This window comes from Panthera tigris, chromosome B3 (genome assembly GCF_018350195.1).
Source record: "Panthera tigris isolate Pti1 chromosome B3, P.tigris_Pti1_mat1.1, whole genome shotgun sequence".
NCBI classification, from domain to species: domain Eukaryota; kingdom Metazoa; phylum Chordata; class Mammalia; order Carnivora; family Felidae; genus Panthera; species Panthera tigris.
This window is the reverse complement of record NC_056665.1, coordinates 74,414,686-74,438,833: the sequence shown is the minus strand read 5'-3', so window position 1 is coordinate 74,438,833 and position 24,148 is coordinate 74,414,686. Positions and strand designations below refer to the sequence as shown.

Genomic DNA, 24,148 nt, shown 5'->3' with positions numbered 1-24,148 from the left:
AGTGAGCCTGCAGCTAAAGAGAACTAGACCTCGGTTCCATTCGGATCCGTTTATTGACAAATCGAATGAAAAACAATCATATAAAAGGATATAAGACCATAAATGTGGTTAACACGTGGAGCGGGCGGAGGAGGGCAGTTGGGATGTGGGTACCGCATGGGGAGGGAGGAGGCTGGGCATACCACTAAAGGGAGAAGCAGAGAAGAGGGGGAGAAAAGGGGAAAGAGGAGGAAAGAAGGTGTCTGCTAACAATCCCACAGCTCACCTTTCAGTTTTTCAGCTGTCACCCAACCATTCTCTCCTGGACAGGATCAACAGCTGGAAATGATTTAAGGGCAACAACGAAGCAGTTTGTCTACAAGAACTGGGAGATGGGGGATGGGATACGGCTCTGAGGGAGTCTCTCCCTTGAACCTGTCGCCAGAAACCTGTTTAGGGTGAACTGAGAGCTAGGAAGCTTAGTCTTGGTCCCAACTCAGCCACCAGCGAACCAGCTGTGTGACTTTGGGCACGTCACTTCCCCTCCGGGCCTCTCACCTTGGCTGTGAAACAAGCAAACTGGACTCGATGGTGGGTCCTACTCTGGCTCTAGCAATGCCAAGCGCTTTGGCAACCTGAGCTGGGCCAGGAGTCTGGCTCAGCTTTGGAAAAATAAAACTACTTAGAGCCTCCCCCACCCCCCAAGAGCGACACAGTGCTAGCCTTCACCAGGAAACTACAGTCAGCAGAAGCAGCAGCCACTCAGAGGGCGAGTGTAAGTGCACACACCTATGAGGAATTCACTGTCCCTACAAGATGATCTTTGCAGGAAGTGGCTGCGAGGGAGCTGGGCTTTGCTCTACACAGAAGGCAGGTGCAGGGGAAGGGGACGATCCAACCAAAGCAGTCACACATTGTGCGGGGTCTGGGGATACGGGGTACAGTAGACATGGGAAGAGAGGGCTGTGGGCTTTGGGGCAGGGTTGGAAAGTAGAGCCGTGCCAGTACCTCACCGCGCGCCGCACTGCTCATTTCAGACGCCCTGCCCCCTTCAAACAGAGGCCTGGGCCCCTTGGTCTAGTTGAAGTAGCCTGTCAGGTAGAGATGCCACACTCGGCATCGAGATCCTTGATTCCTGTTCTGGTTGACGCCGTTGAAGCAGGGGACGGGTTGTCTTCGTTGGCTAGAGCCAGTTGAGGTAGGCTGTCTCTCCTTGCCCTTCCCCTGCTGACAATCGGGATGCTCTATGTGGCTGGCCGTACTTCTACCCCAGCTCTGAGCCTTGGGCCCAGAACTGCCAGTCCCTCCTCGACAAGTGGACAGGCCTAGGCTGGCCTGAGGAAGGTGGCTGTGAGACTGGGAATGGGCTGCCTCTCCACAGCCCTCATGGACTTGGGTCAGCTGTGACAGCGAGAAGAGCAAAAGGTCCCCAGGTGGACAGTTCAGGGGAAGAGTCCATATTCGAGATTTCTGTTTGATAAGGGAATGTGGTTCCGATTTTGAGGCCCAGAGCCAACACCGTTTGACCGTTAGGACAGACAGGAGTAACATTCTGGGGGGACGTGTGTATGTACCTGCACACGTGTGACAGGACGATGAGGATACCCGGGGAAAGACAATGAGCCTGGCCTACCTTAAAAAGGGGACTTTCTGCCCCCCAGGGTAAAACTGCCAGAGGCCCATATCTCACAGCCTTTGACAGACTCTCCCGATATCCCAAACTGGGGATGCTTCCATAGGGACGCTGATCCCCAGTTCAAGGCAATTCAGCAAAGCTTTGTGAATTGACTTCTCCGCAAAAGGCACAACCGAGGCCCCCAGGGGGCTATGAGACCACTTCTCGAGGCTGGGGGAGGCCTAGCAGCAAAAGCCCAGGACCCTGGAGTGGGGGCTCTCCCGGCACCCCGGTCATTGCTCTAAGACCTTGAAGGACAGGGGTGTGCCGCTCTTGGCAAAGGCCTTCATCAGGCTGCTGGGATAGATGCACCCAAGCTTCTCTGGAGTCGGGAAGCCCCAGACCCTGTAGAGAGACAGGCTCAGCCGGTCCCCGATATAGAAGGGGCCCACCCATTTGGCACTGCTGCCGTTCCTGGGGAGCGACAGCAAGAGGACCTGGTCGCCCACATTCCACTCCTTCTCCTGACTCTCCCGCTTGAAACGCCTATTCTCTGCCTTTTCGCTAGCCTTGTCGGTCACCCGCCAGTGTAGCTCCAACAGCTCCCCAATGAGCTGCAACAAGAAGACATCCATCTTGAGCCCTTCGATATTGGCACTGCTCATCTCCCACCACAGGGGCTCGCTCAGCCTCACTTCATCCCCCGTCAGGATCTGGACCGGCGTGGCCTGGGTGGAGGAGGCCCTGAAGGCCAGGTGCAGCAGGGGCAGGGAAGCCGCCCACTTCTTGCCGTGCAGGAAGATGAACTCCTTGAGGGCCCTCTTGAATTCCCAGTAGGCATCTGAGCTGGTCAGGCAGGGGAACTGGAGGTCCCTGCTCAGGGAGGCTGCCTGGGCTCCCAGGGCCAGCCCACAGCTTACCAGGACATGCCGAGCAAACTGGGGGCCCTGGGCAGCCTCCAGCCTCACGGGAACGCCCCACCTGGCAAACACGTGCTGGAGCAGCACCTGGGCCACTGCCGTGTGCGTGTAGGGCTTCAGGGGGAACGCCTCCACCCATCTGGTGTTGGGGTCGGCCACAATCAGCACGTGCTTGTGGCCCTCCTCACTTATGGTGACTGGGCCCACCACCTCAATCTGCAGGTTGGACCAGGGGGCGGTAGACCTGAGGGGCCACACGGACTCGATAACCTTCAGCTCACTGCCTATGAGATTTCGGGGGATGCAGAACAGGCAGCTTCGGCAGTAGTCCCTCACATGCTCCTGCATCCCGGGCCACCACCCCAGCAAACGCAACTTCTTGTAGGTCTCCTCGGGCCTCTGGTGGGTGCCCAGGGGGAGGTCATGCACGGAGAAAATCAGGTCCCTCCGGAGTTGCCTCGGGACTACCCAGACCTTAGGCCTCTTATCCCCCTTGAACATAAGCAGGCCGCTCTCTTTGTCGAGGCTGAGTGAGTTAAAGACAGAACTGAAGGGTGAGGAGCCAGACAACTTCTGCCCCGCCTGCAGCTTGGCGATGATATCGGCCAGAGTGCTGTCGCTCAGCTGTAATGCCAGCAAGTCAGGCCTCTTGCCCATGGTGTGAGGAGATACTACAGGGATCGGCACGTCCTTTGGCAAGTTCCACCACTCCCCGCCCCCCTGTGCTCCCTGCTTGGCCAGGGTGTCCACTGTCACAGCAAACAGGGAGCCCCGGTAGGAGGTTCGGTAGATGAACGGAAGGGACGAGAGGTCAGAGGTGAGCGAGATGATGTAGGACAGCAGGCTCGGGTGAGGTAGCGGGGCCCCGTCCGAGGAGAGGAAGCCTCGAGCCCTCCACAGGGGCAGGAGCTCCCAGAGGAGGCTGAAGATCCAGTTGCAATGCGTGAGGAAAACCACAGGGAGGTGGGACTGGCCGAAGCGCTCCAGGCCACAGGCCACGGCCGCCAAGTGGGCATAGGTTGGTGTGTACGGGGAGCAAGAGAAGGAAAGGGAGACAGGGGCGCTGGTGGGAGACAGGACATAGAGACCAAAGCCAGCACACCACTCGTCCTCACGGTAAAAGCAATAGCCCGACATGTGGATGCAGACAAAAGTGGACAGGTCGGAAAAAGGAGGCAGAACCTGGAAAAAGCGAGGCATCGAGGACGCGGGCGTCAGCAGTCGGTTTTCTCCCAGCAGGCCCTGGAGAAGGGTCAATTCCAGGGCCCTCTTGCCTTTGTCCTGTACCAAGAGGGACCATCGGATCAACCATGCTTTGGAAAGTCTGCGGCCCTCTGGCGCCTCAGGGTCCACAGTGGCCCGGGAGGCGTAGGAAAGGTCCAGGACCACTGGGGTGTCTCCAATGCAGCGGGAAAAATGTTTGAGGGCCCAGGCCACCGCATAGGGGCTGTCTCCCCCTGACTGGGGGCCCTCGCTCTCCTCATCAGGAAGGAGGGGCTTCGAGGTATAGGCTATAGGGTGCTTCCTCCCCGAGTGCTCCTGATAGACAACGGCCGTGAGGGCCACTTGGCTCACTGTCACCTCCAGGCGGAAGGGCAGCTGGGTGTTGGGGGCCGTCAGGCAGAGGGCAGACACCAGGGCTCGCTTCAGAGCCAAGAAGGCCTTCTCATGCTCCCAGTCCCACTGCCAGTCCGGCTTCTGCTTGAGGAGGCTATGCAGGGGGCCCACGAGGGCTTCATAGTCAGGGATGACATCCTGGTGGGAGTCCATGAACCCCACGAAGAAGGAGAGTGCAGTGAAGTTGCTGGGGATGGTCAGCTGGGCCAGGTGGGCAAGAACCTGTTGGCAGGGAGCCTTCTCGTCCCAGGGGATGCCCAGGTAGGGAGACGCCGGCGCCGGCAGGAGATCAATGTCTAGGGCACCGTCAGGGGGGTCCTGGAGGCTGAGGCACCGGAGGATTTCCTCTGAAAGGGAAGGGCACTCGGCCCTGAACACTGATGCCAGTGAGGAGTCCAGGGCATCTTCTTCAGGCGGCTCCTGCACCCCTTGCCCCTCCCTCTGCTCATCGTCCTGCCTCTCCTCCTTCTCCTCCCGGACTTCTTCCATATTCTGCAGACCCTCTGGAGGTGCAGGGTCAGCACCATCACTTGGCTCAGAGGCGCTGGCTGAGCTGGGAGGAAGTGTCTTCCACACCTTCAGGAAGTTGCCGATGTCGGTGTCTAGCCTATACCAGAAGAGCAGAGCGGAGGGGCTCAGGGGCCTGCTGGAGGGGAGGGGCACCCAATGGGGAAACCACATCTGCGGAGCCTCACCCCACTGCTAAGTCCCCCTGAGGCTGGGCCAAGCGCCAGAGCCTCCATCAGGACCCTGCCCGCAGGTACCTCCTCTATCTCCAGCACGTGCCAGGCCTCCATATTGGGGATTCATCCATATGCGAAGCCTCACCCAATCAAACCCTTGTTGACCAAGCAACATTTTCAACCACTTCTAAGCCAATGACTTGGTACGAGTTAGATGACTGGCACTTCCAACCTGTCCCTAGGATGAGCAAGCCAGGGGGAGGTCAAGAAGGAAGGCGGCCTGACAAGGCACTTGAGAGAGGGCACAGCAGACAAACCTCCACAGCACTTTTTCTCAAACCAGGGAAATGAAACTGAGGGACCCGGTCCAGAAAGCAATGCCCTGTCCATAAGGTCCTTACCACCATTCTCTGCTGGGAACTAGGAAGAGAGGGGCAGTAAGGCAGCTCAGAGCAGGAGGAGGCCAGACCGTCTGAGTTGCTGCAAACCTGGTCCAGGACAGAAGTCATGTATGTCTAACCCAGGTTGTGAGAATCCAAGGAGACAATAAATATGGAAAAAATTCCACAGTACTTCCCCTAGCCCAGCTCCCTTTATTCCCACAGCAGCAAGAATGAGGCTGTCCCCTGGAGCACTGCTGCCAACAGCATAATATGGAAAATGTCAAACGGCCCTTGACAAGAGATTCGATAAATCCCCTGGGTACTTCTAGAATGGAATACCGCGCAGCCATTAAAGTGAGCCACATGAATTAACATGGCATGTATCTGGGCGGGGCGGGGGGGTGGGGAGCCATAAAATGCTGAGTACAAATGCCAACTGTGGAAAGATGCACATGTGCAAAACTGTAAAGCTGCAAAACCATACTGTAAGTGGCTTATGGATGCATCGATATGTGGTAGAGGTTGGGGCGCCTAGGTGGCGCAGTCAGCTGAGTGTCTGACTCTTGGTTTTGGCTCAGGTCACGAGCTCACGGTTCATGGGCTCCAGCCCCGCGTCAGGCTCTGCGCAGAGCCTGCTTAAGATTCTCTCTCCCTCTCGCTCTGCCTCCCCCACTCACATGCATTCTCTCTCTCTCAAAAATCAATAAATATTTTTTAAAAATATGTTGTAAAACCGTAAGCCTGAAAAATCGAATCACTCTGCTCATGGTTAAGCACTAGACAAATGTTGGTTAGCACCAAGGAGAAGTTTCTGGTCAGTCCCAAGAGGAACTGGGAGGCGGCAGAGGCTTGGCCCATTACCTGTTTGGCTTCTTCAGAAATTCGTCCAGAGTGGGGCCATCACGGCCCAGGGGGTCATCCGGCACCATGAAGAGATTCCCCGCAAAGGTGAAGGGCAGTAGGCTGGACCCGGGAGAAAGGAGATATGGTCATAGAGGAGCCCTTGATTCATACAGCCCGTTAACCCCCAGATGTCTGAACAGGAATTGAGACCAACGTCTGGTGAGCACAGCTCTAAGGGCCCTCTCCCAAGCCCAGCACCCCCTGCCAGGGGCTGGCTGACATCCATCCACGGGGAAGGAACAGCTCAAGTCCCTGGGATCACCTCACCGATCTTTGACCATCAGTTTCTTGGAATTATTCATCAGGATGTGGAGCTGCTCATTGGTGACAATGATGCCGTCTGTCTCCTCTGCCAGCTTTACCATGAACCTGCAGGGAGAGGGGTTGCTGCTAGCCACCCAGAAACCCTTACTTCCCAGCTCTTTGGGGAAAATGAACTTGCAGTTTCACGTGGAGATGTGCTGAACAAAAATGCTGCCCTTGGTGGTCGGGGAGCCAGGGCTCAGGAGCCCATCTCCTCGTCCGTCTGTGCAGCCATCCGGGATCACCACTAGCCCCCGGGAGGGTGAACTTGGATGCACACCCCCATCTACAGATACAAACACACGCCCCTATCTAGCACACAGGCATTCACATACACATGCACAGACACACACGCTGAAACCTGCACACTCGCCCACATTCACACATGCATTTTTACTAGCTCAGTTTCCACATCTGCAAAATGGACATAAAATACCTACCCTATATTGCTGTGAGGATTAAACTGAATGAGACAAACAGTACACTGAAGTGCCTACCTCGGTGCCTGCCACACAGCATGCACACACATGTTCCATTACTATTCTTCACCAATGCACCACATTCCCATACATGCCAAGACATACATACATACATCCATATGTACATATACACACTACATACATACACCGATATGTATGTAATGTATGTATGTATATACATATAAAACATATATAAAATCACATACCTGAATAAACAAATCCACTTTTCCAAGGATCACCTCTCCTTGAAAGAGGGCTGTGACCAGGAAAGAAAGCAAAGGCCACCTACTTCTCGGCATTCCCCGAAAGGTTGCCATTCCGGCGGCCCCAAGCATGCTATTCCACAAGTGCCCAGCAGGGGACCTTTGCAGAACAACCATCTTCCCTCAAACCCAGACCCGAAATTTTAGAGGCGCTTAAAGACCTTACCAGGGGGCCTAGCTCTTGAAGGAGGGATGCCTGAGCTGCCATGCCTGGCCCTTCCAGCTGAATGGATGCCAGGTCTTGAGAAAAGTGGGGAAGAACAGAACTTCTCATTGGCCAGCATAGGAGGTGCCTAAGTGCAGCCGAGACCGGGCACAGACTCCAGCCTGGGCCCAGTGACTATGGCAGGGCCTTCCCTGCCCCAACAGAGGCAGCATCACAGGCTCCCCCTGTGCATTCTGGTCCTGCAGCCATGTTGGGGACTAGGTGCTTAGGATTGACATGTAGGGAAGTAGGGAGGTACTGGGGCTTTAGCGAGGAGACAAGGCCAGTCTAACTCCATTTTCAGAGCCCTGCCAGGGGTCCAACCACATACAGCCACACACATACCTCCTCCCAGTGCCAGGGCTGGGGGGGAGGAAAAAAACTGAAGCAGTTCCTGGAGACTTGAACTTTAGCCCAAACCGAGGCCCCAAATCAGTCACTTGGGCAAGCAGCTCACTGGAAGCACCAGGAGTCACCTGGGCGGGTCCTATCCAAAGTAGTGGGATCCAGCCCATAGGTCAGAGAGCCTGTAGACTGAGGGAATGGAGCTGGAGAGTCCCAAAGTCAGGAATCCCCCTTAGCCTTGGGTAGAGCCGATCCTGGAGCCCTCTCCTCACTGTGTGCCTCCCTCTGCCTACAGAGGGCCTGTGCACCACGCCATCCTCTCTGACATGACCCTCTGACATGGTGGCCTCCATCTCCCCAGAGCAGGTGAGGCTGGACTCCACCCGACACACCAGCCCAGCCCCTGGAACCCTCCAGAAAGGCCTGGGACTGGCACACCTATAATCGTAGGTGGTGATCTTCTTGCCGTTCTCGAGCTGGGAGGGGGTGATTGAAAGCATCTTGAGGGAGTGCAGCTTCGTCAGGAAGTGGCTCTCTGGAGGTGAAAGACAGAAGACAGAGATGCTCAGAGGAAGGGCGAAGTGGAAGAGGCCACGGCAGGGACAGAGAGGCAGGGAAAGGCAAAGCTTGGTGATGCTGCAGGGGCTGGCGGAGGGGGTGGGCAGTGGACAGCTCACCTCTCACCCTCCGGTTCTTCTTCAGCTGCCAGGTGGGTACAAACACAGTGACCTCTCGGTGTCCCCGGTTCCAGAAATACTGCACCGCCATGGCAATGCCACGGCAGGAGAAGAAGTGCTGGAGGCCATGCCTGTGGGGGGTGGTGGGAAGTGAGCAGCCTCCTCCTGACGAGTGGCCCTGCCTTTCTGCTCCTCCCTCAGACAATGCCACATGCCTGCATCAGCAACCGGCAATGCCCTTCTCCCTCTCCTCCATCATCGAACATTCTGTAAGCACCTACTGGGCTCACTCACCTACTCTGCGTGTGCGTGTGTGTGCACACGTCGGGGGCTATGTGCATGTGATCAGCTGTGTGCACACGTGTGGGGTGAATGCGTGTGTGCGTGTGTGTGTGTGCGGGAAACTCCAGGGCAACAGGAAAAAGAAGGCAACCTCTGCACCCAAAGAACTTAAGTCAGGGACAGAAGCAAACAAACATTCATTCCACCTACTGTGGGCCAGGAGTGTGCTCAGCACAGATAACTACTGTACCGTGGGGACAAATTCAGTGGTCTTGCACACATTTATGCTAGCATGTGTAGAGCAGTAAGCACAATGCAGGAGGACAGTCTCTAAGGATTGATTGGCACACTCAGGAAAACTCCATAAAGGACACCTGGGCTGGGCCTTAAGGTTCAGGCTAAACATTGGTAGCTGGCCTGGGGTTGACAGACGCTGTGCTATGTGAGACAGGCGGGCTGCGGTGGGAAGAGCACGGGCCTTGGCAGTGGACAGATCTGAACTCAAAGGCCAGCCAGGTCCCTTACGAGGCTCTGGAATCTTGGGCCAGATGCCTTACCTCTGTGAGCCTGTTTCTGTTTCTATCAAAGAGAGAGAAAGAAACGTCCCTTGGCAGGACTGTCTGCATGATTCCGTGCACATTCCTACCATGCCCCAGTCACCCACCATTGCCATTTCCATCCTATCATTTCCCCATTTGAACCCATGTCACCCACATACCAAGGGGATGCCCACGCTCTGTCCCCCCCCCGGGGATGCCCTGCCCCAGCTCCCCAGCCCACGCCACACCTGTAGCTACTCACACCATGGCCACACTGCTGCCATCAATGACCACTCGCCGTAACCCCTGGTTCCCGGGTTCCCCCGACAGGTTCAGCTCGAAGGGTGTATTCAGGGCCTCGTGATACCTCTGGAAGCTGGTCACTGTGCTGTTTGCCTGTGGGTGACGAGGCGGCTGCCTCGGGGCCCCCTCCCAAGCCCCCGGGAGCCCCTCCATCTGAGGTTGGTGCTGACTACCGGAAGTCAAGGTGCTGCTGGACTGAGGACCCTGCCTTCTGGACTCCCCATGGCCCTTTGGCAAGGAGGCATTGCCCCTTGACGAAGGCTGCACCTCGCTCAGGAGTTTGGCAGCATCCAGGCTTGGCCCTGGATCTGTGGGCGTCTTCTGAGATGCAGGTGTTTTGGGGCCTCTGGAGGCTTTGGAAGCTGCAGGTGCTTTGGGGGCCACAGGTCCCTTGGGGGCCGTAGACCCTGTTTTAGCTGCAGGCCCAGTTTGAGCTTTGGGTGTTTTTGCTGCAGGTGGCATTTTTGCTGCAGGCGTTTTCTGAGCTGTGGCAGTTTTGGGAGTCGCAGGTACGATTTGAGCTGCTGATGCCGGTTGACCCACGGCTGCCTTCTGAGCTGCAGGCCCCCCTTGAGCTGCTGGCTTTGTCGGAACCGAAGGCACTTTGAGAGCTGAAGGTTCTGTGGGGACTGCCAGCATCATCTCCGCTGTAGGCACTTTGGGGACTGCAGGCAGCCCCTGATCTGTGGGTGGGGTTTGAGCTGTGGGCACTGCCGCAGCCACGGGCACTTCGAGAGTTTCAGGCACTGTTTGAGCATCGGGTGCTGACTGAACTGTCAGCCCCTCTTGAGCCACGGACCCCCCGTGAGCTGTAGGCACACCTTGTCCTGTTGGCAGTACAGAAGGGCCCTCTTCTGGCCCCTTACAATCCCACTGCACACTTCCTTGATCCCCTGGCTCGCTTCCAGCTTGCAGTTGGGGTGCAGAGGTCAAGGGGGGCCCTATCTGTGGAAGTCCTGGGCTAGTCTTGTCCTTTACGCCTGAGCCCCCTGAGACCACCAATAAACTCATGACTTTTTGGGGGGTCTCTGGCCTCGGGCAATTCTGTAGGGTTGCATCTCCTCCTGGTCCCCCATCTGGTCTGCAGTCTGGGCTTTCCATGCTGGGCAAAGGAACCAGCTCCTTCTGCTTCCACTCTAGATTTAAAGGCAAAGGATTCTGCCCTGGTAGCTTGAACTGAATGGGGCCCAGGGGCCTCTGCCAGAAGGGAAAACTGAAGCATGCCTGGGACAGGAGCCAGGCCAGGTGGAGAGAGTGCAGTTCATTGATCCTCCAGAAGGTTGCGGCGATAGCCCCTGGCCACAAGGGCCCAAACGCTGGCCCCGGGGTCCAGGCCTTCCAGGGCGGGCACATGCTCAGGGCTGACACGGGAGGCTGGAAGGGGCGTTTATCTTCCACTCTCTGGACCTGCCTTTGCTGTGACGGGGCTTGTGTGTGGTTTGCAGAGTCCTGGCTGCTGGTGGCTTGCGCGGGCCCTTCCTCTCGAGCACTGTCGGTACTACCTTGGCTGTTGGAATCGACCCTGGAGGAAATCCAAGTTTGTTGGAAAGGTGGTTAGGCCAGGTAAATCTCAAACCATTTCCGTGGGGCAGGGGGGAACAGGGACAGGGTCTAGAGAAACCAAACTGATTCTTCAGAACTTACCTTACCAGCTGGCTGGTTGTTTCCTGCTGTGTGTTCTGGCCTGGGGTGCCCGAGACCAGGGCCCTGGTGGCTCCCAGGCTGGTTAATCTCTTTGAATGTTCTGGGCTCCTGTTCTGGAGAGTCCCCACCTCCAGGAAGGGCCCAGGACCGTCTCCCACAGACACCATGGCCGGGCCTTCCTTCTGCTGGTGGGGAGGGCAGATCAGCACCTCGGGGTCAGGGCAGGACTCAGAGGTGCCGATGCGGCCGAGCCACTCGATGATGTCTTCCTTGCCTGCAGCGTCCCGCACCAGGCTCAGCAGCAGCTCTTGGACCGCTGGGGGCAGCTGCAGCAGATCCCCTGCATACTGGTCACCACGGATCCAGACCAGGGCCCCAAAAGCCCTGGTCACCTCAGCCTCCCAGATTCCCCGGGGGGTGAGCAGAGCGGCAGGGCCCCAGCGCAGCCGCCCCACCAGCTCTTCCAGCCAGTTCTGGGTCATGATGAAAGACTCGGTCAGTCCCCCCACCATCAGGGAGCCGGGGGGACCAGGCACCAGGTAGGCCAGGGTGCTCCAGCAGAGGCAGTCGAGGAAGAGGCCCTGGGCCCCAAGGAAGGCGCAGTGCAGGGCCTGCGGGTAGCGAACCTCCTTCCACAGCTCCGGGCTACACAGGCCCTTCAGATACTCCTGAAGTCACAGTGGGGAGAACACAAAGGAAGTCATTCCTTTATGGGCCTGCCACTGGCTTGCACCCTCCCCGCCCCCCCCCCCCACACACACACACACAGCCAGCCCCTCTCTCTAGGCCTGCCTCCTCACACACTCATTTCTTTTCAGGGAGCTCTCTGACTGAATGAGGGAGGCCTGGGGGGGAAGGGGGAAGCACCTAGGCTTGGAGTCGAGGGACCTGATTCTGGTTCCAACTTGACTGCAACAGGTTAGGTCAACTGTGGGAAATTTACCTTCTTCTCAGGGCCTCTGTCACTTAACCTGCCATCTTACAGGTTAAGTGACAGTGACATACCCCTAGGGTCCAGTCCTACCCTGGCATTCTAGAACTGTGAGACAGCTAGGGGAGGGGAATTGCATACTACTGAGAATCCTCCATGTGCCAGGAACTTATGTGACCAGGGGGCAAATTATTTACCCCTTCTTGTGTCTGGATTCCTCATCTGTAAAATGGGGACAACAGTTTCCCACCTCATCAGGCTATTATGAAGCTTCAATGAGTTAATATGAAGGAAGCGCTTAGCCTGATGTCTGCCCATCCTATTCCCATTTTGCTTGCCCAGCAGGGGCTGTGTAGCTTGCCCAAGGGCACACAGCTAGAGGGCGATGGGCCAGGACCACAGCCCACATGTGTCTGACTCCGAAACCAGAGTTCTTTCTACCTCCTCAGACTGCAGAGTGACTATAGGCTAATCCTGTGGGATTCTGGCTTAATCCCCCTCCAGAAGGTCTCTAGCACAACCTGTACCTGTAACCATGGTAACTCTGTTGCCCAGAGGGAACAGAGGAGGAGGTAAGTCACTGGGCCAGCATCCAGGAGAACCCCGCAGACATGCACAGTGGCGGAACCAAAAGGAAGGCCTCTGGCTCTCTGGGCAGACCAAGTCCTCATGTTTACAGGGCTCAACCACTCAGTCTTTGGCAGTCACTGGGATGGATGAGGTTGGGTTTCTCCCCAATATGGCTGAGTTGCACCAGCATGACCCCCATGAGCTCCAAGGGAACGTGGGCTCTCCCTCTTAATCAGTCAACCCATGTCAACTGTATTTGCCCTCATGTCCCTCCTGTCCCTTTACATCCCCGTGTCTCTGAAGGTCACCCCTCTCCCTGTTTCCCCTTAACAGGGAAAAAGGCTCCCTCTTAGATCACCAAAAGCCATCCTGAAGACGGCTCCAGCCCCTCTGCTCGGTACCCTGGCCATCCCGTTCAGGCCTGTGTTTACCTCTTCCACCAGGACCAGGCCACAGACCTCCAGCCCCTTCCCCAAAGGGTCTAAAATACACCTAGGCTTAGGCCCAGGTCTAACCCCTTTTCGATCAGTCCCAAACCAGCTCAAAACCTGACAGACACCCCAAGCCAACCCCTCCTACCAAGAACCTCATCTGGTCCACTGTCTGGCGAGGGTGAATCTGACCGGGCGCAGGATAACTGTCATAGACCTTAACAAATCCCCACCCCAGCACCCTATATTCCGATTACTTGAAAACAACATGTAGAAATGAAGAGAGGTGCTGAGGAAGAAGATTGACGGTGGTTTCTTTCTCTTTGTGCAAAGAGCTGAAAATATTTATTGTGCCATTCACTGTTCGATATTTTTTAACTAACAGGTATATAAAAACTAAAATCGTTTTCCAAATAGTAAGTGTGAACTAATATTTACTGAATACTTACTGTGTGTCAGTCTCTTTAGACACATGATCTCATTTACTCGTATCTCAGCCCTATAAGGAATTTGCTATCATCCCCATTTTAGACGAGTAAGGAAGGGCACATGTCCAAGGTTAAACAGATTGTCGGCTGGGATACTCAGGCACTCTGACTCCAAAGTCTGGGGTCTTAACCATAGTGCCGTCTGTACCTTACAGCAAGAAAATGTAAAGAAACAACAGGCAATGACATCCAGAAAATTCTGGAGCAATCTGCCTGCTTAAAGCCCACCCCAATCTTTTTCCTCCAGAAGGAAAAAAGGAGAGAAAAGGCAGGAACAAAATAAGCACAGAAAAAGAGTTGTGTATTTGCCAAAATACATTGCGCAGTGTCCACAGGTCCTCTGTCAATTAGTAAGTTAAATAAAAACAGTAACACGAAACAGTTTAATATTGGTCTATACTTGATCAAGGTGTTCTAGCATTTAACACCTGACTTAGAAATCTCCTTTTTCCTAAGGCAGTTACCATTCATTGTCTGCTTTCCAGAACTACCCCCAAATTACCCTGCAGAATAGTCAAAAGGCTCAGAAAATGGCAGCACCAAGAAACTCTGGAATTGAGAGTGATGGGAAACCTTTAAAAAGGCAGACCGAGGGACTCCTGGCTGGCTCTGTCGGTAGAGCATGCAACTCTTGATCTTGGGATTGTGAGTTTGAGCCCCACGTTGGGTGTAGATTACTTAAAAATAAGATCTAAAAAAAAAATAATAATAATAATTAAACTAAAATAAATAAATAAAAAGGCAGACTGAGGTCAAGTTGTTTGAAGAGCAGCTCGAGACGGGAGACCAACTGCCCCCCTACACAAAGGCTGTGAGGTTTGTTCTCTAGACGGCGGGAAACAAGGTCCCAGGATTAGACGTGGATCACCATACTTGAGGGTGTGGGTATCATACAAAAAACATGAAGGAAGGGAGGAGAGATGAATAATGAAGTCTACAATGAAAGCTGAATGCCAAGAAACTCATTCTTCCCATTCAGCGATTTAGCAGCCAGGACAGAGAATAAGAGAAATACATTCTGGAAATCTGGCCAGCTGGAGAGCCAAGACCTAAAGATCACCAAATAAGTTTCCTAACAGACAGTGCCCTGAGATCTCTGTACAACCAAGCTCTAAATCAACAAGTGTCAGCCTCAAGCAAGGATTATCATGATAGATAAGGAAAACTTCTAACGTGAAATAAATATACAGAAAACATACACAAACGGGTGGGGAACAATTTGAAGGAAGAGAAACTCGGGAGGGAGAAGAAAACTTTAAAAAGTTTACTATTGGGGCGCCGGGGTGGCTCAGTCAGTTAAGCCTCCTACTCTTGATCTCAGCTTAGGTCTTGATCTCAGGGACATCAATTCAAGCTCTGCCTTGAGCTTCATGCTGGACATGGCATCTACTTTAAAAAAAAAAAAAAGTTTACTACCATTGCTGTCTCAGAGAGATGATAGAGAACATTGCACACATTAAACAAGAATACAGTGTTATTTTTGAAAAGAGAATTCAAAAAACATAAGTGGTTTTTTACAAAAATACTTTATTCTTGAGGCACCTGGGTGGCTCAGTCAGTTAAGCAACTGACTTCAGCTCAGGTCATGATCCCACATTTCCTGAGTTCTAGCCCCACATCAGGCTCTGTGCTGACGCTCAGAGCCTGGAGCCTGCTTTGGATTCTGTGTCTCCATCTTTCTCTGTCCTTCCCCCACTCTCTCTCTCTCTCTCTCTCTTGAAAATAAACATTAAAAATTTTTTTAAAAAAATAAAAAAGACTTTATTCTTAAGTAATCCCTACACCCAAATGTGGGGCTTGAACCCACAACCCCGAGAATTAGTCACATGCTCCACCGAATGAGTCAGCCAGGTACCCCCACAAATGACTTTAGATATTAGAAATATGATGGCAAGGGCGCCTGGGTGGCTCAATCAGTTAGGTGTCCAACTTCGGCTTGGGTAATGATCTAGCGGCTTGTGGGTTTGAGCCCTGCATTGGGGCTGTCTGCTGTCATTGCAGAGCCCAGCAGAGCCCGCTTTGGATCCTGTCTCCCTCTCTCTCTGCCCCTCCCCTACTAGCACGAGTGCGAGTGCACACTCTCTCCACTCTCTCTCTCAAAAATAAATAAACATTAATATATATGTATATTATAAATATATATTTATAATATATATAATGTATATATAATATGTATATATGTATGTATATATATAATATATACATTATATATACATATTATATATATATATATATATATATATATATATATATATATATATATACACACACACACATATATATAAAACGGCAGAAATGGAAGACCCAATAAAAAGTTTGGACGATAAACTTCAGGAATTCTCCAGAAAACAGAGCAAAAAGTCAGAATTGGAGAACAGGAGAAAAAAATAAGCAAAAGTACATTGGGCCAGTACATTGGGACATTAATGTCTAAAAAGGAGTTCCAGAAAAGGAGAACAGAGAAAACACAAGGAGGAAAGTCACCAACTTTCCAATCACCAATCTAGTCACCAATCTAGTCAATCTAGTCACCAATCTAGAAAATTGTCTAGATCTGAAGAACACGAGTGTCCAGATAGACAGGCCCCCAGAATATAGCAATAATAAGCAATGATGGATGAAGACAGACCCACACAGAGGAGTCTCACTGAGAAACCTCAAAACAGTGGGGAAAACAACATACTTCCAGAGAGAAAACACTTCACACACAAAGGACCTGGGACCTAAAGAGCTTCCAAAGTCCTAAAGCAAGAAATCAATGGCATAATGCCTCCACACTTCTGAAGGAAAATAATTTTCCATTTATTTATTTATTTGAGACAGAGAGAAGGTGCAAGTGAGTGAGGGGCAGACATAGAGAGAGAAAGAGAAGCAGAGTTCACCCAAAGTGGGGCTCATGTTCACTCGATGCAAGGCTCGTGCTCACCCGAAACAGGGCCCGATCTCACCAATAATTTTCCATTTATAATTCAATACCAACCAAACTATCAATCAAGCGACCTTCAGCTATGCAATGTAGATATGCAAATATGCATATCATTTTACCTCCTCCAACATTTTACCTCCTGTAAACCCTTTCTCAGGAAGCTGCTGGAGAGCATTCTCCAGCGAATCAACAATGGAAACTAAGAAAGGAGATCCGAAAGACGAAGAAAGCAAAGACAATCTCCAGGATGACGGTGAAGAGAAATCTCAGAATGTATTCATCATTCAGCAAATCATCATTGAGCACCCACTATTTGCTAGGCACTGTTTTAGGACCAAAAGCATCGTCAGGCACGGGGGACAACTAGTTCAGACTGGAGGGTAAGACTCAAGAGGCAAGCATGTTACTAGTATATTCTTCAGCACTGCACCATCTTTTACTTATTTTTCTTTTTTTTTTTTAAATAGGTTCCACACCCAGAATGGAGCCAACGTGGGGCTTGAACTCATAACCCTCAGATCAAGACCTGAGCTGAGATCCAAGAGTTGGAGGCTCAATCAACTGAGCCACCCCAGGAGCCCCATGCACTGCACCATTTTTTTAACTTACGACGCAACTGGTGGACGTGCTCCACCAACCCAAGAAATAGAAAGGCATTCGGTCCAGGAAATAATACACTTAACAAAGAAAAAACGCAAAGGGCTGCCAAGAATGACAGCAAATTGAAGTCTAGGAAGAAAACTGTGTAGTCCTGGCTAGACAGAAAGAAGGATGTCTCCAGGAAAACATCTAGAACTGCAAGGACATCCTGAAGCCATAGACTGACCACCTAGAAAACTGTAGTGAGAAGCCACTGAAGTTGTTAGAATTGGCTACAGGTACTAAGAAAAACAAGTACATTAAAAAAACAAGGAGTTCTTAACGTCACTGAAATAAAAGCAAGAAAACATAAGCAGGGTACATGGCAGTGCTCAAATACGTGTGATGCTTGCACAGGCATAATGATGCAAACAGTAAATACAGGTCTGAGAGAAAACTGAAATAGAACTATACTGAGAAAAAAAGAAGGGATGGTGATATAAGGGACTAAAGGCTCACCTACAATAATGGTATGTCAAAAGGTATCTAAAACTGGGGCACCTGGCTGGCTCAGTCGGTAGAACATGTGACTCTTGATCTCAGGGTTGTGAGTTCAAGCCCCATGCTGGATGTAGAGATTATATCAAAATAAAATCTTAACGCGGAACATGGAGGCTGTGTCAGCTTCCCTCCCTCTCTCCCCCTGCCCCTCTCCTCCACCCTAATTCTCAGTCTCTCTCTCTCTCTCTCTCTCTCTCTCTCTCAAAATAAAAAATAAGGGGCTCCTGGGTAGCTCAGTCCGGTTGAGCATCCAGCTCTTGATTTTGGCTCAGGTCATGACCTCACAGTTCATGGAATCCAGCCCAGAGTCGGGCTCTGTGATGACCATGCAGAGCCTGCTTGGGATTAAATTTCTCTCTCCCTCTCTCTCTCTCTCACTCTCTCTCTCTCTCTCTCTCTCTCTCCAAAATAAATAAATAAACATTTAAAATAATAAAAACAAAAGTAAAACATAAAAATATAAATAAATAAATAAACAAACAAATAAATAAATAAATAATAAATACAAGATTTTTTTTTAAATGTCTAAAATTGATTAGTCAAAATATAACAGTACCTATATATGTTTTTAGGAATGTGGAGATGAGGAAATGCCAAAGGCAATACTGCCTACAAGGAAGAGCACCAAAGAGGGAGTTGGGAGGGACAAGGCAGGCAATCATGGTGTCCTAGTGTGAGCTTTTTAAAAACTATTGGACTTTTACATTGTGCATTACTTTGATAAAAGAAAAAATTAAGTTTTAAAAAAAGGAGAAGGGGTTCCTGGGTGGCTCAGTCGGTTGAGCATCCGATTCTTGACTTCAGCTCTGGTCATGATCCCATAGTCGTGGAATCAAGCCTCGAGTTGGGCTCTGCACTGAGCATGGAGCCTGCTTAAGATCCTCTCTCCCTCTCCCTCTGCCCCTTTCCCCTGCTCGAGTGCTCTCTCTCTCTCTCTCAAACACATTTTTAAACAAAAACTCTTTTAAATAAAAATTTAAAAGGGAGAAGGATCGGTTGCCCAAAACACAATTAGATGTGCCGGGAAGTGTTTAGCAATCAGCCAGGTGGGGGGATAGACATGATTTGTAGCATTTGACAGTTTCTGTGGCATAAATATTCCCACCATGGCTAATTTCAAATTACCAATGGGACTCCACTGGCTTCCAAACTTCCTGAAATTTTAACAGTGGGTTAAGTAGCAGCCAGCTCCAGCATGCCCCTGGCCACCAACTTACATGTTACTGCTCAGTGTGGAGCAGGGACAGATCGGCTTCCATCTGACAAGCCAAACCAAAAGTCAGCAAATCATGCCCTGTCCCACAGCTCCCTGAACCCAGTCTCTGGCTCCCCCTCGTCTCCCTCCATCATCTCCAAAAAGGGGAAAAGTGAAATGTCACCTCTCCTCTCTGTGCTCAACCCTTCCTCACATTGTTGCCAAGAACAGAGCGCTGAGCAGGGCTTGTCCCTGGGCAACTCTGTCACTATTAAAACCCTCCTTTCCACTTGTTGATTTCACCTTAGAGAGGTGAAGCTACCCCAGTGTTTGTTTTTGCTGCCTGGGAAGGTGATTTCCAGCAGTGTCTTTATTATTTCTTTTTTTAATGTTTATTTATTTATTTTGAGAGAGGGAGAGAGAATCCAAGCAGGGGAGGGGCAGAGACAAAGACAGAGACAGAGAATCCCAAGCAGGATCTGCACTGTCAGCACAGAGCCCGATGTGGTGCTCGTTCTCAAGAACCAAGCCATGAGATCATGACCTCAGCCGAAATCAAGAGTCAAACACTTAACCAACCGAGCCACCCAAGTGCCCCTGTCCTCATTATTTCTTAAATCCCACTACAAGATAACAATTAAAAGCACTCTTGAGGGGCGCTTGGGTGGTTCAGTCGGCTAAGTGTCCAACTTCGTCTCAGGTCATGATCTCACAGCTCATGAGTTTGAGCCCCGCATCAGGTTCTGTGCTGACAGCTCAGAGCCTGGAATCTGCTTTAGATTCTGTGTCTCCCTCTCTCTCTGCCCCTCCCCTGCTCACGCTCTGTCTCTCTCTCTCTCTCTGTCTCTCTCTCTCAAAAATAAATAAACATAAAAAAAAAAACATTAAAAATTTTTTTAAATAAATAAAGTAAAAGCACTCGAGTTCTACAGAGATTTTCCTGAAAAACCAGTGCATATAATTTAGAAACATACCCAGTTCCTTCTCCAGATATAAGCCTGTGTCCTTCACCTCCCCTCCCCTCACAAGCCAGCCATCCCCATGCTCACCCCTTTCCCATCCTTCAGTCTCCAATCTCGCTAGGTCTTCTCTGCCAGGTGGCCTGTGCATAGTACGACATTATCAAAGTGCAGGATTCTATATCCCTGCAGCCGGGATTGGGGTCAGCCACAGCATCTCCCCATGGAAGCCACAAAACATCCTTATACTTGAGAAATTGTCATGTACCAGATTGCTGCAATTTAGAGAGCATTTAATCTTCTTACTCTAATTTAAGCTTTTCACTTTACAAACAAGGAGACCCAGAATCAGAAACAAAAGCACTCGTTCAAAGTTATACAATAATAACTGACATCTATCCCCCATAGCTCTCCACATCTGCAAACGTGCTTAAGCATGCATTATTTCAGCTGACTCACAATCCCTCTGTGATGTGGGTGTTATATTATTTTATAGATGAGGAAATAAGCTCAAGAGAGAGTAAATTGTTTGCCCCAGGTCACCTAGTTAGAGAGTAGCAAACCTCAATCTCAAACTCTCTCTGCCACACCAGACATAGCTTGGTGACAGCAGGTTAAGCCCAGATCTCCTGACTCCTGGGACAGAGCCTTATCTTCCCACCTACCCTGCTCCCCTGCTCCAAACCTCCAACTATCTCTCCTTTCTGCAAATTCTGTGCAATAAGAGAGGGAGTTACCCAGAAGCCCCTCACCTTGTATCCATCTTAAACAGGGCCTTTCCCCAAAGGAAGACAAAGAGGATTGAGGTGACAGGGTGGGGGAATTGAAGGAACCACTGGTTACCTTAGCAGGGCCTGGAGTGTAAGGGAGGGATCAGTGGCCCAAGGAACCCTGAGGCAGCAGTAGGAGCAGGAGCAGACAGGCCTAGAGAATCTGATCTGGGATCTAAGCAGGGGGCAGGGGAGCTGGGCACCTCTGAAAGTGCAAATCCCATAAAAGCGTGAGTTGTTGTGTTTCAAATTAATAAAAAGATTAAGAACCCAAAACACCCCCAAAGGTTGCTGTTGTTAACCAACTCTATTCCAGCTACTGAAAAGTCTGAATCTGAGGGGTGCCTGCCAATCCATTCTTTGGGCAGGCACCCCTCCCCCCAGCCCCCAGCACCTCTGTCAGAACTGGAAAAACTGCTGACCAAGCAACTCAGTGGAGGGGCTGAGGGAGGAACTTTCCAGCCTGCCTGCCTGCCTGCCTGCCACTCGCCAGTGTACTCTGGGCTCCCCCACCCATGGCCTTGACCAATTAGGATATTGGTATAGACCCAGCTGGGGAAGGGGTGTGTGTTGGGCAGGGTGCAGGGGTGAGAGATACACAGGAAGCGAATGGCCTGGGGCCCAGGGAAGAAACTGTAGCATTCCTACTAGGAAAAGATAAGGGAATCTGGGGGAAGAGGGAGACCTTGGCCATGACTGGAGGCCAGAGAGAACCTTGTTAAGAGAAGCCAGGGAGTATGCAAGAGAGGTACACTGTGACCTGGCCTGTCCAGTGCCCAGCCCCACACAGCAGGCCCTTTCATCTGAAAGCCCACAGCCCTCCTCCAAGATTCCCACCCATCCCCAGGGACGGCTGCCTTCCAGAGCAGCTGTGCACGGACGCGGGCGCGCACACACGCGGGCGCGCACACACACGGGCGCGCCCGCGCCAGCCCCTGCAAGAGGCTACCTAGGGCATCAAGAGTGTGGGGCAGGGAGCCCAGAGCCCTGGGTTCTGGTCCCAGCACCTGCCACCCTCCTGCCTACCTGACACTGTGTGCTCAGGCAAGCCTCTTACCCTCTCCAATCCCCAATGCCTGATTTGTAAAATGCCTGCATTGCTCTAGAAGCATCTCTAAGGGCCCCTCCAGTCCAGCACTCTGAGAGCCTCCAAGGGGCAACCCAGGATTTAAGGAGACGTAAAAAGAGACAGAAGGACCTGGGCCTTCCAGTGTCTTGGTGGAGAACAAAGAGGTGTTGCAGAGGCCATAGAAGGACCTTAAGCTGTTCCCCAGATGGAGGAGCAGGCTGTGGATGCTGGAAGGCTCATGAGGGAACACGTACCATGGAGGGTCTCGCAGCGCACTTGAGGGACAGAAGTGACACGCAAAAGAGGGGTGAGGCAGAAAAGAAAAAAAGGAACCAGAGGGAAGGAGTCAAGCCTGCAGATCTGGAAAGGCAGGACGTTGGCCCACTACCTGCCCGCCATAGTGCCGAATCCAGGTCGAGGGATCTCTGGGGACCCCTGTCTCCCCCGGGCAGGGGAGAGCGAGAGGGCTCTGGCTGGAAGGGGCGGGTGGGGGTGGGGACAAGCTGTTTACCTTGGCTTTGCTCATGTTCTCCTTGGGCCCCTCCAGCTGCAGCCAGAAGTAGGGGGTGTCTGGGCGGCTCTGGAAGGCGTTCAGCTTGACCCTGAAGATGCGCTGCACTTGCAGCCGCTGCCGCTGCACCCGGGGCTTCGATTTGGTCTGCACCATGAACCATTCCTGCGCCGGAGGGTCGCCCCCGGACAGGAGCATGGCTGCCCCGGCGCCCCTGGAAGAAGGGCGCCGACGGTGTCAACCGGGTCCCAGCGCGGGAGGCGCCCCAGCGGGGTGCGGGAGGAGTCCAGGCCACGCCCCCTCCGCCGAGCGGCGCGCCCCCCGCCTCAGCCTGGTCCTCTCGGCTTACGGACCCACCAGCCACGGCCACGGCGCCCGTCCGCCCGAGTTCCGTCCCTTTTGGCGGCGGCTCCCGCGACAATCTCTTCCTGCCAGGGGCTGCAGCTGGGGGTGGGACCACTTGGGCTCCCGCCGCCCTTCCCTCCGCCCCCAGCCTTCCCCTTTCACCACTGCGCCAGCCCCTGCAGGATGAACCCTTTCTCCGTCTGCCTAGTGGCTTGAAGGGGCGCGGAGGGCCGAAGGAGGGGGCGACAGGGCGGGGGGAGGGCGCGAGAGGGTCCTGGAAACCTCCGCCTTCCACCCAAGTTTTAGGCCCGAAGCCAGAATCAGGGGTCAAAGTTAATTTCCTTCCACGTTCCCCTTTCCTGGGTGGAAGGAAGAGGAAGGGGAAGGAGGGGCGTTCCGGTGGGGGAGAGGGGGCTCGGTTTCGGGGACTTTCTCCCAGCTCCTCCCACCGCGCCCCTCCCAGCCCTCCCCGAAGAGGCAGAGAACCGGACCTGTGCCACTCCTTCCCCGGAGGAAAGGGTTAAGGAAGAGCAGGGTGGGGAGCGGGGGAGGCCGGGGCCTGAGGAAACTCCGGGCTGGAAACCTAGCAGGAAGCAGAGGGTAACAGCACCGCCTCCCCACCCCACCCCCAAGTCTGGGGACTGCCGGGGCTGGCAGGCAGCCCAGACCCTCCTGAAGCCCCCAGGGCTGGAGGGGCGGGGAGAGCCGCCTGAATTTTCAGACTGGCGTGGTTAATGAAAGCCCCTTTTAGCAAGTTTGAGTAATGCCGGGCGGGGGAGGGGCGGGGCTTCAGGATGGGAGTGAGGGTCTGGTCCGTAACGCAGGCTTTGAGGGTTCCCTCAACCCTTGATCCACAGCCAACCTCTTGGCATCAGTGGTCAGGGACTAGCTCTGGGTTGGGGGCCCGCCTCCAACACCCGGCCCCGGAGGCATCCCCGGCACAAAGAACACCTTATGCAGCCCTGGGGCCTGAACAGAACCTGGCTCTGTAGAGGGCACAGTCTGGGTCCTGGGCTCCAGTGCCCTTTATTTTACAAACCCAAAATGAGCCCCGCATTCTGACAGGCACAAGTGTAGTACCTACGGGGACAAAGGGCAGTGGACTGTAATTTAAGCCTGCCCAGGAACATCTGGGCTGTCGGGCCATGGTGTGTTTGTGTCCTGGCAGGCAAGGGGCCAAGAGCGCCCCACTGCAAGGAAGAGGCCCAACTGGGGAGAGGAGGGGGTTCATATTCTCATACTACTCCCAGTATCCTCATACTATTCCTAGACTGGAATCCAGCCCGTCCTGTCCCACCCCTGCTTCTCCCTAGACTGGAATCCAGAAAAGGAAAAGGTGATCTGTGTCATCTCTGTCTCCACAATCTTCTGCTCTGCCCCATCTGTGTCCCGGTCCTGGCTCTTTATAGTACCTTGAAGCAAAAGACCCTCAGGGCGAACTTCAGGTCGTCTCCCCTCTTGCCACCTCTGTCTGCTCTCCAGGTATCAGAAGAGGCTCCTGCCTTCTTGTGTTTCAGTTTCTCCTCTGAAGCAAGGTGAGAGCCACTACCCCTGTTTCCTGCTGTTCCCTGAATAAATACATAACTCTTGTTGCCCTTTTCTAATGGACTGTGGACCCCACACACAGTGGCATCTTCAAGGAAAACTCTCTGGTTTAATCCTAAATTCAAAGG

At 52.8% G+C, this 24,148-nt stretch overlaps 1 protein-coding gene across 1 annotated transcript; it reads right to left on the bottom strand.

Annotated features, from left to right (window-relative positions):
• Window positions 1-34: 34 nt before the first annotated feature.
• On the bottom strand, window positions 35-22,746 carry NYNRIN (NYN domain and retroviral integrase containing). The gene is made up of 8 exons (XM_007098102.2): window positions 22,131-22,746; window positions 11,141-11,808; window positions 9,456-11,018; window positions 8,373-8,503; window positions 8,134-8,230; window positions 6,368-6,469; window positions 6,059-6,160; window positions 35-4,738 (listed from the first exon to the last, which is right to left on the bottom strand). The coding sequence occupies exons 1-8, from the start codon at window positions 22,326-22,328 to the stop codon at window positions 1,888-1,890; spliced, it is 5,712 nt and encodes a 1,903-aa protein (XP_007098164.2). The 5' UTR covers window positions 22,329-22,746; the 3' UTR covers window positions 35-1,887.
• Window positions 22,747-24,148: the final 1,402 nt, after the last annotated feature.